Source organism: Lepidothrix coronata, unplaced genomic scaffold (genome assembly GCF_001604755.1).
Source record: "Lepidothrix coronata isolate B3197 unplaced genomic scaffold, Lepidothrix_coronata-1.0 Scaffold165, whole genome shotgun sequence".
NCBI classification, from domain to species: domain Eukaryota; kingdom Metazoa; phylum Chordata; class Aves; order Passeriformes; family Pipridae; genus Lepidothrix; species Lepidothrix coronata.
Window position 1 is genome coordinate 1,247,853 of NW_016690345.1, and position 14,194 is coordinate 1,262,046.

The 14,194-nt window shown below is 42.2% G+C and overlaps 1 protein-coding gene across 14 annotated transcripts in view; it reads left to right on the plus strand.

Annotated features, from left to right (window-relative positions):
- Positions 1-14,194, plus strand: part of UNC80 (unc-80 homolog, NALCN activator) — a 120,290-nt gene that overhangs the window by 47,867 nt on the left and 58,229 nt on the right. For 8 of the 14 annotated variants that reach the window (XM_017829501.1, XM_017829507.1, XM_017829502.1 and 5 more), the window contains 5 exons: positions 1,801-1,972; positions 4,527-4,660; positions 7,123-7,288; positions 10,798-11,001; positions 12,454-12,554. In XM_017829501.1, coding sequence (XP_017684990.1) covers positions 1,801-1,972; positions 4,527-4,660; positions 7,123-7,288; positions 10,798-11,001; positions 12,454-12,554 — 777 coding nt within the window. The remainder of the gene's footprint in view (positions 1-1,800; positions 1,973-4,526; positions 4,661-7,122; positions 7,289-10,797; positions 11,002-12,453; positions 12,555-14,194) is intronic. The other 6 variants (XM_017829506.1, XM_017829509.1, XM_017829510.1 and 3 more) reach the window with 3 other exon arrangements.

Genomic DNA, 14,194 nt, shown 5'->3' on the forward strand with positions numbered 1-14,194 from the left:
AATTGCCTTATCTGGCCCTATCAATACCAGTTGCAGTTTCCTTGGAAACCCCACAGAATATACCTGCTGAAGGTCTGACACTTACTATGGGTCATTTCACACAACTCAAAATAGTAACCTCTGTGGTGCCTGTTACATATGTTTATCTGGAAATGAGCTTTGTGCTTTTCCCCTCTTTTTGCAAAACCACAGATTTTTACAGTGAACATCATGATCCTCCTCGCCCTTCCCACAAAAAAAAAAAAAAAAAAAAAGAAAAAGGCATAAAATCCAAGGCTCAGGGGAATTAAAAACCCATGTATTCTGCCTTGCTGACCTGTATTCTCCTGGGTTAAACCAACACATGCTTCTCAGTGGAGCACATTGTGGGGAACCTTGAGCTAATGCTGAACATATCAGTACGTTCCCACCACAAAACAGCACCCAAGCTTAGTATCTTGGCTACTCTCCTCCTTCCATTTCTAAAGCTAACTCAGAAAATCCTAGCTGAGCAGCCTTACTCTCTGTTATGTCTCAAACACAGATTATCCTAATAAAATCAAAAATACCAAAGTTCCATGAAAAAGTATGTAGTGTGAATGTATCTGCTTCTGTACTCCGTGAGGTCACTGCCTTAGCCTGAATCCTTTGAGAACTCCTTCCAAATAGAGAACATAGGATTACATAATCCTTGTGTTTTTGCATGTGTTGCAGACAGAACTATTGATCTCTGTTTGTGGACTCTGCTTCTAGACATTCCTTCTTGGATTCTGACAAAGAACGGGCACAAGCATACATATACACATATAGGGTTCTTTAATACCTTGAAATAGTGTTAAGAGAGTGAGCCACGGACTTGTTCTCAAGAGATATCTTTATTAATTTAGGGGAGAAAATAAGGGAACTTGGCAAAGGTTCAAACAGGGCACTACACAAGCTAGACAAAATGTTCCACTACACTGCCAACTCAGCACGTATTAATCCACAACACTTAAGTCAAGATCCAGTCTACCCACAACACTTAAGTCAAAATCCAATCCCTCTAGCTCCAAGCCACCTAAACATCAAGAAAGGAGCAGAGAAAGAGAAGCAGAGGGAGCAAGAGGAGAGAAGGAGAAAGAGGGAGACGCAGATCATACAGCCATGATAAATGATCAGTGCGTTTTTGGAGAATGTGACAGTGCTCAGTGGAAATCTGTCTGTGTTCTTCATAGGGGTTACCCCATACAGCATTACCTATGCACCTTCCCAGCTTTTATAAGCATACCATCAGTTCCTTTTTGGAAAGCACATCAGGGAGTCTCTCCTGTAAAGGTGGAAGCAGGCTTTCCTGTGGGCAGTCAACAGTTTTGTGGAGGAAATAGGGACTCTTACTGGGTTCCTAAGTCACAGGATAGTTTCTTAAACAGAAGGCATACAGTGGAAAGACTTAGCAAAAATCGGGAACGCATGTATTAAGGGAAGAAAGAAAAGTGAAAGAAATTAATACAAAATAATGACCTGATCACCTTCTACCTGTCATGTGCCAGTTTGGGGTGGGAGGGGTGGTGTTTGTTATTAAACTAAATCTGCAAAAATTTTTCATCCTGAAATTTGACACTGTTTGCAAATTTTAGTTGAAAAAAAGGGGGAACTAAATTATGCTTTTGATAGCAATTAGTCTTCTGTCATGCTTTCCTCCACTCCAGACAATAAAAATAAAGCCAGGACATTCTGTTCTGGCTGAACCATCTCTATGGCCTGCATGGGGCAGAGCCCTTGACTGCCAGTGTGCTGAGCTGAAATTCTCGCCTCCTTGTGCTTCTCTCTCCCCATCTGCAGGCGATTGGTGTCCGCCTCAACGAGCTGTGCCACGCTGAGAGCGAGAGCCCTGCCAACCTGCTGGGCCTCATTTATGATGAGGAGACCAAGAGGCGCCTGAGAAAGGAGGATGAGGAAGAAGACTTTTTAGATGACAGTAAGGAGACTCCCTTTACTACAAGAACCCCCGCTTGTAAGAACCTCTGCTTTAGGAGCACTTAATTTTTTTTCTCTTTTCATCTTCTTGCCACCCAGCTGTATTTCCCAGTCCCTCACCTTCACCCCAACTTCTTCCCCTGCTCTTTCTGTGCCTGGATGTACAATATGACAAACGGGTAGCAGAGCTGAGAGACTTTGGTGGAAAAGGGAGGGGGAAACTAGGCAGAGTTGCAATTGCTGTTCACAGAAATTGCAGTTATAAGGAGGGTAATAATTTATGTCTTGAGTCTCACTCTCACCTGAGTGCCAAAAGTGCTCAGGCTCCATTCCTCCCAGTTACCTCTGTCAAAATATTTGTGTAAGATCAGCTTGTTTTCTATTTCTGAACATTGAAGAGTCATCTCCTCACCTGACATGAATTGGCAGTGCTCTACTAAAGGCCTTTAAATCCTGAGTTCAGTATATTTGCCTGATTTTCAGGCAGAGGTATAGTACAGTGGTAGATAAAAAAAGGATCACTAAAAATCTGTATAACAACAGGACGACTAAGTCACACACATTTGTGCCTATGTGTGCATACGGGTGGGAGGAGGTGCCAGATCACTGATTCTGCAAGTCTAGATAAGCATGCAAGTTCCAGCAAGCCCCGTGAAGCAAAGTAAAATGTCAAAACACATCCTGGTGTGGGTGTAGGTGAAGGTGGTAACAACCAATGCACCATTTGTGTACCCGTGTGTGCTGTAACGTACTGGTTCCCGCCTACATGTGCTGCTGTTCCCCATTGGATGTAGTGTGCCAGCACTGTATCTGTCTTCTGTGGTTTCTCTGCCTGTGGTTCTGGATTTGTTCTTATCTCTGCATAAAGGCCAACTTTGGAGTAGAGGGGAGCAGGTGGGAGCAGTGCAATGGCATTTATGGGAAATGAGCTCAAGAGAAGGTCTTGTCTTGTCCCTGAGCAAGACGTTCCCACGTGTCACTGTGTGGTGTGGCAGTGCTGGCAGCTACAGGAACATGAGTGGCTGTTCTGGGTATCTTATTGGCCATTTAGGAGATATATCCAAAGCAAGGAGAATGCATACAAAATTTTCCTGCATCAGAAATGAAGAACTTCATCCTCATGACTGAGTGACAGAATAGGCTTTATTATCCCTGTTCAGGCACTCAGGGAGATGTGGAGCTGCTTTAAAAGGGTGCCCTGAGACAAGCAAACAGAGATCATGTTGTGGTCTAGAAAGCAATTTAAAAGCTGAAGTGCTCTCCTGAAAGCCAGGCTCTGAAAATAACTGATCTGCATTCTTGCTGAAGGCAGAGATTTTTCAAAAGCTGCCTTGTATGCTGCAGGGAGTAGACTGAGGAGCATAAAATATGCAGTTGGATATTCCTTTACACTGTATGTCTTGTGTGTATTTGATAGTTCAGATTATTTTAGTCCTTACAAAGTCCACAATTCATTACTGGTAGTGTGTACAGAAGACTTGGCAAGCATCACAGAATTAATCTGGTTTTATCTGATCCCTGCAGAGTCTTCTCACTTTTTTGGTTTAGTCTTTTTCTTTGCAAAAAGTAATTAGATCGTACATGGGGAGAGTAAGTGAAAACACTGATCTCTCTGACGTGTATGTAGGTGGTAATACCAGACATTACTAAAACAAAAAGGGCATGGTTAGTTGTTGTCACAACTAATTTTTTATTTACTTTTTTTGCTGTCCATTAGCCTAAATGGTGTTTTTCAAATTGATCAAGTACTGAAGAATCCTTCATACTTTCCAAGCTTTGAATGGCATTAGATGGGTTACAAAATCCATGGCTTTTGAAGCTGATTGTTTAGATGCAGCTGAGAAAAAACTTCAAGTATTTTGATAATCCCTCTTCCCTTTCCCACTTTGTTTTAGGTTAAGCATTTGAATGTATGATTTGATTAAGCAGTTTGATTTTTTTTCCCCCTTGATTGTCTCTAAATAGCACATGGATTCCTTGCACAAATGCAGCCTGACTTCAAAGGAGGCTGTCTTTTCCAGTTATCAGGGTAGTAATTAATAAAAATAGGAACAGTACCTCTTTGCTGGCTAGTCATAACTCCATATATATTTAGAAAATTTTCTGTATTTGAAAGTGGCTCTTTTCTAGAACTGCAAAAGATGTGGCTGAATGCAAAGCTGAAAAGAGGACGAAGGGCATCTACTGCTTAATCTGTATTAACTTTAAATGAGGTTTATACAAAATGCCATAAGCTCATGTTAGTTTAGTAGGTACTTCAACATAATATACTCTAATATATACCATAGTAAATCATAGTGTTATTTCAATATAATATAATGTAATGTAATGTAACATAATGTAATACAATACAATAAAATATCATATCATATATTATATACTAGTACTATTGCATGTGCTGGTAAATACATGGATTGATCTTTGTTTGACTGTGTTTCTTTTAGTGTAGGCAAAGTAGCATAGACAGAAGTGTGGGTTTTCCTCTTTTTCAGTGCAGTTTGCATTGTGCACCATATGTGACAATGTCCATCACCTCTCGGTTCCAGATCCTGTATGAACTCCTAGCTCATGATAGAACTATTCTTTCCTAGGCACTGTGAATCCTACCAGATGTTGTTGTCCTTTTGCACTGAAGATGGCAGCCTGTCAGCTTCTCCTGGAGATAACTACTTTCCTTCGAGAGACCTTTCCCTACATGGCCCGGCCGCGGACCGAGCCTCTCATGGTACGTGGACCATGCGCGTTGAAGAGGGCCGTGCCCACAGAACTCTCTGGGTTCTGTGGAGAGAAAGGGTGGAGTAAAAACTCCAGTGGATCTCTGCAGGGAGAAAGGAGCTATTGTGTGGTGAACAGAAGATGGGCAGGGCACATCAGGTGGTTGATTAAGAAGATAAGGCTGTGAAAGTACAACATGTGCTGGAAGTTCAAGTTTCAAAGTAGAGATGAGGGCAGCAAAGGGATTGAGAAACTGGGTGTGGGGCACCTGAGATGGACTGCAAGAGAGGACAGCTCACATATATGCTAAATAGCTGATAAGGAGAGCCAGTTGTCAGAGGTATCTGAACAGGGTGGTTAGGAGAAGGGAACAGAATGGTTTACAGAGAATTTGCTGAGGCTTAAATCCTGCAGATTTTTGGTTTGGGTTAGACGACGGAATTGAGGGGACTGGGGAAGAAAGGAAAGGAATGAAGACAAAGAAGCAAGGAAAGAAATAAACCTTCATGAGACTGGGGCATAATCAAATCCTGGCATAAAGAGTAATCTAATGGCTGATTAGGTGACAACTAATGTTGTGAAAAGCAGAACCCATGAAATCTGATTTCCAGTGGTTCATTCTTGTGTGGATTTTCTCACGTTGAATACTGTGGTTTAACATTGCCTTTAGCCTGTTGTTTTACAAAATACACAGGCATGCAGTTGTCTTTTGACAAATTAAGTTGAAGGTGACCATCAGCTTCAGAGCTGGTAAGCGTAGAATGGGATAAGAATTGAATGGCAGACATGGTTTCATCTTTTAAGACAAATTTCTGTAGGAAATCAGGATAAAAATTGTAAAGAAAGAAGGAGAAGTTAAATTTCCAAGTGAATATGAAGGATTTAGCCCTACTATTCTGGTTTTTGTTAATGACAGAACAGTTTTTGCTGATGACAATTGTGCTTGACAGGCTGATTTAGCTGAGCATTATTGTAATTAGGTTCTGAAATTAATTTGAAAGGCTGTGGGTGACCTACAATGAAGTGGCTCAGCTCCCAAGTATGCAAGAAGGGCAGTGTTAAAAAGTAATAAATTCAGCAGAAGTCCTTCTTAAACACTTAGTTGGTATTTTTACCGCATAATAAATGACTGTATAATACCAGGGTTTAGAAGTCATCTCAGTTAAGTAGTTAGGCTTGGAACTAAGAATATTTTGGATAATGAAGGTCAGTAGAAATTTGTGCTTTTGTGTCAGATAGAAATGCAACTGATTAATAGCTTTTCAGACTTGTATATGGGAGAAAGGGAGGAGAAATTATTCTGTGATGCATAGGTGGAAGAAACCTTAAGGTCACATTATGCAAGAGGCTATTAGAGAAAATGGCCATAGAGTGCTGCTTCTGACTTTGTATGGGGGAAAGAAAGGAGCCAACAACACTCCAGATTAAAATACTGAGTCTCTGTATTTTTGGAGTGATGTTTCCTTTCCAAGAAAATCAAGTACATGATGTTATGGTCCACAAAGCTGAAATTTCAGTGGGGCAAATCTCACTTCCATTGGTGTTTGTAGGTGTACCTGTGCCACAGATAGGAGCAGAGCCTTGGCAGCCTTGAAGAACTTCTATAGCAATATAGCAATATTAAAGCATAGCAATATAGCACTATTAAAGTGTAGCAATATTAAGGCATCTACAGCAATGTCATCTATAGCAATATAGCAATCATTAGAGCATAAAGGTAACACTTAAGGAAATGCATAAGGGAGAGAAAGAAAGGATAAAGGTGGAAAGATATGTATAGTCACCGCCCATGGGATCCAGTGATGAAACTTGGTAGTTGCATCTTCCATGTCTGTTAGTTGAAGTGGTGGTCTTGATCCATTGGGGCGGGGGGAAGCCCCCCACTCAAAGAAGTTATGAGTTATTGTACACTTCCAGCTCAGGTGAGAACGCCTTGTACCTCATCAGGTGGGGAGTTTTACAAATGGGTAGTGTCACGGGCCATGCCACAAGCCTCGGACACCTCCAAAGGCAGCTGCAGCTGCCTATTGTACCAGCATCAATCATGGTCCATCATGGTCCAACATTTGAGATGTATAGCCCAGGCTGGATGTGCAGAGTTCATGTAAAGGGAGGACACTGGCATGATAAAAGGGATTTTCCCGCCTTGCAGGACTTGCCTCTTGTTAGCCTCTTCCCTTCCTCAGGCAGGCATCTGCATCCAGGATAGCTGGACAATGGCACCCCCTTATCTGATCCTTTTAGCAGTATTGGGGTGGGGGAGAAAGGGGTGAGCAGCTGCTGCTTTTCAGTTTGCAAAAGCCTTTTGGTGATCTTAGAATGTGTAAATCATTAACCGTTTCAGTCTCTGACAGTGTGTGATAGAAATAAATTCTCATTTTGAAGCAGTTCTCCTGAAGCTTCTCTAGTTGCAGTGGAAAGCAGGGAGGCTCATATTGCTGGCACATCTGTGTGGTCTGCATTCTGCTACAGGATCTGGAGAGCTGCAGGCTGCGTCTGGACCCTGAGATGGACCGGCATAGGTATGAAAGAAAGATCAGCTTTGCTGGGGTTCTGGATGAAAACGAAGATTCAAAGGATTCCCTGCACAGCAGCAGCCACACCCTCAAATCTGAGGCTGGCTTCGAGGAGAAAAAAGGTTTGTCAGCACAATAAGGCGTCTGTGTTCTCAGGGCTTGTGAAGTGGCGCTTGATTTTATGTTTTCATTTGCATAGACCGTGTTAAAAAGCGGGCAGCCATGGAGTCACGTGGCTTTGAATAATTTCTGAGACGCTTCTGGCCTTCAGGGTCCAATATAACGAATGTGAGAAGCAAAGATGTTAAATTTTATAAAACAGTGCTATGACTGAAACCGATTGAGAGCATTGCAAGATTGCTAAAAAGGAGCATTCCTTGTTTGAAACCGTCTCTCATTGGGATGCTGAGACAAGTATCACTATTTGATTCACTTTAAAAATAAAATGTTCTTGTTTGTTTTTTGCTCTGATTACAGTTTTTCATTTTGGGGAAAGCACAGATAGGAGGGAATATCTGTATCTTTCTGTGGAAATCTGTACCAGTTTGGAAGTCATGGCATCTTACAGAATTAGTGGTTGATCACTTGATCTCTTGAATTCTTTGCTACCACATGAAAAATACACACCTGTGTGGCTTTTGATGGCTAGCAGATTGATGTTACCAACATATGTATACTGTACAAGCAAACCTCAAGCTCACTGTGTTTGCTGAGAATAGCAGATCGTTTCCATTTTTGAGCCATCTCATGCAAAACTCACTTAATATCTGATGGTACAAGTGTTGCAATACAATATACAGTCATCATGTGTATTTGCAATTAGAGACTAAACTGCCAGACCTGCAAATGATTCTCCCTCTAACAATTTTTCTAGAACTGTTTACATTCTGTCTCATAATAGCCATTTAAAGGTGCAGATGTTTGAATGATAATTTTGATGATCATTTGAAAAGGATAAACATTTGATGATTGTTTGAAAACGGTGGAGTCTGTGGCTGGTTATCCCCTAGGAACTATAATGTCTATTAATGATTAAGAGGAGTTTTTATTGACTTTGGGGGGCTTTGGATAAAGTTTGTGTTGTCTTCAGCTGTGACCCTGCCACAATCACTGGAGAAAATAATAGAAATGCTTCCAAGGCTTGCACAGTATAAAACTTTCTCCAAGATTGTGTGTCAGGGGGGACAATTACTTCTGTGGAGACAGCTAGGTACCCACCTAAGAAAGGTGAGCTGGATAAATTGATGCTCATTTTGTGTATCCTTGGCATATTGGCAGCCCAGAGAAGCACATAGCCTTTTGGGGTGTCTGATAGGGTAACATGAGTGGGATAAGATGTCTTTACCTATTTAGATGAGGAAAAGCTTGGGTTTGGGGTTGGGTTTGTTTTGAAAATAGTTATGACAATTACTTGAAACCACTTTTAAGCTTTTCAGGGAGCAGTTCCATCCACTGGGATATTACCTGAGTGGGAGAATGCCTTCAAGCATGCAGTCCTGCTGGAAAATGCTGGTGGCCAGTCTCTAACTATCCTATTTTTCTCAGAGACAATGCTGACTTTGCTTTTCCTGCACATGTTACTGTGCTGCAGGCATAATGCAGAATTGAGTTATTTTTGCAAATATAGTATTAAGTTTCTTTATTCTGGCCTCTGTTAAACTACATTTTCCTGCAATTTTAGTTGTTTTTTTTTTCCATTTTCCCTTTTCCCTAAGCTGTCATGTAGTTTTCCTTTACTAAAGCTGCCTCTTTACTGCACTGTAGGCATGGGAAAAGTGACTATAGTAGGAAGGCTGAATCCTGCTATAGCAAAAATTGAATTCCAATATTTTAGAAGCTAAATAAGTGCAGGATAATGTTATAGTTTAAAATTACAATAATTATGTTCTTTTCTTTGGCCACAGCATATTCTTCTGGGGATCCACCTGGGCCAAACGCAATAGATGCAGAGGCACCTTTCATAATCTACACTTTCCTAGATAGGAAAATGTTGTTGTGTGAATGTAACTAAACTTTTCTTGCCTGCAGTGACAGGTTTCTTTATCTCAACCTCTTTGATGAGTACTAATCTGTTTCCTTTCATTTTTTTTCCGGAGTGTTAAAAACTTTGCTCTCATTGCTCCCCCCAGGCATGGCTTAGCAGCTATCCAAAAGCTACGAGTTTACTGTGTAGAATCTGCTTCAGGTAGGTTTGAAATACAGATAATACAGCTAGGTAGATAAAGGTTCTCAGAGGATCGTATGTACTCTTTGAGTGCCAAAATGGGATTCTGCAGACTTCACAAAATGCAGCTACAAGTTACAAGCTTAAGTGGTTTGGTATTCAGGAGGCTGATCTGAACGTGATTCAAGCAGTAGTGATTGCTAAGGAACTCAGCACGGTCACTTGGAGGGAGATTCTCTGGTCACTCAACAGTGATTTGCCCACCTGATTCATGAGGACTGAGGAGTAGCTCTTAAAACGTTTCCAGCTGTCTGCGACCAGGACGTTAGCCACTGGTTATGGGAACGGGAATTGGGTTTGGAGGAATTAGGGGCATTCTCGGGAGTAAAAGTGTGTTTGATTTTTCCTGAAGCCAAAATACAATTCTATTTAAATATTTTGCTTACCCATGATATCCAAAAAGCTGTATCTCATTCATTCCCAACCACACACGAAAAGGTAATTGATCACATGTGGCCTTGTCTGATTAGATCTGCAGTAAAATGACTGAGTGTTGCAACATTTGGACTGACATATTGCTATGTACTGCCTTTGAACTAAGAGGAGAATGAAAGTGCAAACGGTTGGTGCTTTGAACATTGAACCATTTCATATCTGTGCTCATCAAAAATGCAGAGTGTCAATGGATGTTGTTAATGCCTGAAAGCTGCTGATTTGTCTGAAGGAGAGGATCTACGTGCTCCCATTTCCTCTAAAGCATTCTAATGACGAAGAGTAACATGCAGAGACATGGACTTATGCAAATCTTACTTCAAAGAAGTCTTCCATGCTGACCTCATGAAGCACACTACCCTTCTGCAGTCACACATGCTGTATGAATAAATAATTGATCCTACTGCAGAGCTCAGTGACGTTTACAGAACCTAGGCCCACGGTAAAGTAGGTTTGTCCATGGTGCCTTGTTCATGCTTGGGATTCAGCCATCTATCCCTAGCAAGAGGTGATCCTGCACTAATGTGAACCCCAAGGGCTGGCAAAGAAAACTGGAGTTCACATCCACTGGGTAGATCCTGTTTCCTGGCAGGAATTGATTCAGATTTGTGTGAATCGTTGGTTTTCCTTGTCCACATTTTGGGTTTCTGTTAGAGCAGATGACTCTACTTGCTGGTGGTTGAACGAGGGCTAATTCCAAATACAGACAAGGCCAAAGGTGACGTACCAGATGTCCAGGAAATGAGATGTTGAACACATTTCTGTAAAGCATCTTTACTGCCCGATTGACAGAGCTGCATTGGCGGTGGCTTTGGAGGAAGCCTCTGGCTCCACATTCCCTGGTAGAAGAAAAGATGCTGCAATACAGGCTGGCAGCAAAGGGTTGGGAGGGAGGGGAGGGCCAGGATCTCTTTCTTTTTTTTAAATGGGGAAAAATTAAGGGGAAAAAAGTCCTCTTTTATTCTTTTAATACAGTTCCCAGCAGGAAGATCAGGATAGGAGGCTCCCGCTTGCTCCAGATTAAAGGAACCCGCAGTTTCCGGGTGAAGAAGGGGGGTTCCCTTTCCAGCATTCGCCGGGCCGGCAGCCTAAAGAGCACCAAGTTATCACGGCAGGACTCAGAGTCTGAGAATGAGGAGCTGCAGCTGTCCCACAGCAGGGACACTGTCACTGATATAGGTAACTTAGACGAGTGGGTGGAAAGGGAGGGGACCATAGGCAGGACCTAAACTCTTGATGTGATTGCAGCAGAGCTAGAAATGGCAAGAGACCCCCACCCCGGCAGGCTAGGAAAAATTTAGAGTCCTCTTCAGAGAACTTCCTGGACTAGGGCCTGGGAGGAACATGTCTCAAATCCTGGGTGCAGCATCAGCTCCATGCACAGTTTGTCAATTCAGCGCTCCGTGTTAGAGCATGAACTCTTGGAATGCTGGTGCTTGCCAGCCAAACACTTGCTGTCTTTAGGGAAGCATGTGCCTGTGTATATATACACAGACACATACTCCTAAATCATATGATATAATGATTACATGAACAACAGATTGGCTAAATATATATATATAGGTGTATATATATATATATATATATGGACATGCACTTCATATTTTATATCAGATATGATGCCATAGGCATGTCACATGACATGTAAAATATATCTTCCTATATGTAGATCATAACACCTACATGCTACATGCTATATTTCTACATATTGGCATATATATCTATTTTTACAGTTTACAGCTGCTTTCCTCAGTCTTAAAAAGATAAATATCCATACATGTACCTTATGGAAACCAAATGTGCATCCTGCTGTGAGAAATCTCCATCACAGTTGAACTAAAGGGGCTTCCTCTGCTAGGAGTGTTAACCAAAAACTGTGGATACATTTGGAGCTGAAATAACCTCCCAAACTTAATGGTCATTTTTATGTTACCCAGAAGATGCTTCAGTAGGTGAACATGGAGAGTGAGATTGCCTGTTCTCTAGACTTTGGCAAGTCACAGTTCACTTAAAGAGGAGAAAGAAAGGATAAACCAGAATTCATCTCCAGCCAACACTTAACAGCATTAATGTCAGTTTTATAGGAGGTCCATAGGGTATAAAATGGCTAGAGGAAACACAGGGATCAGTGAAGTTCCCAGAGAAATCTCTCCCTTGTCTGAGTTCTTCAGAACTAGTGTGCTATAATCAGGATTTTTTTCCCCTTTCATCCCCATGACATTAGCAGTTCCCATGGGCAATTAGCAGGGACTTTGCCCACTGGCATTTCCAGCTGGATGCCACTTCTGGTTGGATTTTTGTTGGCATTTTTAACCACAGAGCCCAGTCAATGCAGATCACTAAACCAACCATTCGCAGCATCTGAATGGTGCAAAGAATTTGTTTCTGATGGTTTTTGATTATCCTTTCTCCTTCAATTAAAAAAAAAAAAAGTGGGGAGGGAGCAATGTTTGCTACTGACAGGATGGCCTGTGAGCCAAGTCCAAATGGTTCTTGTAAGTGTCAAGCCAGCATGATACAAGGATTGGTCTGTTCCCACAAGGCTGGCCTGGCTTACAAGTGCTGCCGCTACTCTTAAAGCACATAGGGAGCACTAAAAACAACCACCTTTTGGGTATTTTTCTTTTGAAGAAGGGAGCCCTTGGAGCGCAAGCGAGCCCAGCATTGAACCCGAGGTGCTGAGCAACACAGGCATGGAGGAGAACTATCATCGGAATATGTCGTGGCTGCATGTAAGTACAAGTCACTGGTAGTGTTCTCAAGGATGGCATTTTCAGTAGGAAAACCTTTGTGCTGGCTGGCAGTAACCAGATCACAGTCTGTGCTTTCTCCATACAGCGTCAAGGATCTAAAGTGTAAGTAAGGTGTGACTTTTGGAAATCATCTGTTTGCCATTTCTAAAATGGACTAAACCCAGAAAGTTTTTATCTCGCTCCCTCTGTCTTTTCATATATTTAATTTTTAAGGGGAAATGGACTTTCTCTCTAGGTGTCCAGGGACAGCCATGCTCCCTCAGCTGAAAAATCCGTTAGCTCAGTATCTTATCTTCAGCATGGCTGGTAGTGGGTAGTTCAGGGAGAGCAGCAGAATGGACTACAGTGTGAGCTGGGCTCCTAGTTTCTGAGAAGTGGCATTTTAGAGGCTACTTGTCTAACCCAGTAGGGCCTTGTGTAGTTCCAACTCTATCCAACACACAGGGAATACAACAGTGCAGATGTGGTTTGGTCATGCAGGGTCTAAGACATCCATTTTGGCAATCTCTGTATCCACAATTTAGACTCGCCAAAAGTCAGTTGTGCAAGTCTACACCGTTCAATCTGCTTGTATCCAAGGACTGCACACATCTACCTCTGTTGCCTCATGACACACTTGTGATGGAGTAGTACAGTCAGTGTGTCCTTGTGCACATGCTTTTGATTGACTCACTGTGCACAGATTAATTGTCTTTGGATTGACTAGCTGTGCACAGACTGACTGTGTCCTGCACAGATGTGTGACTTCCGAGTTGCCTTTGGGAAAGACAGCTGCCAATACTGAGCTGATATCCCACTCTTTCTCCCAAGTATTTCATACAGTCTGCTCTCAGCTGTCCCATTCCTATGGGGTGTGGGCAAGAACAGGCTTTGATGTCAGAAACAGTTCTTGACAGTTGTCTTTTTTTGGAAGATGGTGACTGGGCAGGAAACCTGAATGCCTGGAGCGTGGTGTCCTCACTCTGTGTCAGCCACTCAGGCTGGCTAGAGGCTATGCAATGCTGATTAGACTTACACTATATGCACATTGATACAAATGTTGAGTTATTCCTGACTGACCCCAAAATAATATGAGGCCAGAACAGGCAAGCAAACACAAGAATCCAACATACGTAGCACAGATTTGTTTTAAATTTAGCTCCTAACTTTTTAGAAACTTAAATATTTTAAGGTTGAGAATGATGTGGCAGCCTTACTTGAGAGAGCCGGCAGACTACAGCTGCACAGACCATAAGTGGATGGAAAAGTTGGGATAGATTCTTTGTGGCAGTTCTGGGTATTTCTGAACAAGGTTGTGGGATCCATAAAGGCCAGTTAAGACCTACAGTGTGAATGGCTTGGGGATGCCGGTGTGTTTTCCTCAGAGTGCTGCTAAGAGGCTGGGTTTGTGTGTAACATGAAGAGCAGTGTACAGAGAGCTGCTGTTCCTCTGTGACAATTGACTAGTTGACAGTTTCCAATCCGAGCTCTCATCTCAGAGTGGTGATACAACAGCTTTTCTGCAAACTGAGAGAGTACTATTTTCCTCAGCATTTATCTTGCCCCCAGCCAAACATATCTGCAGCCGCTCTGTTAACTTTGTTAACACTAATGTTTCTTTAGCCATGCCTAGCTAGTTT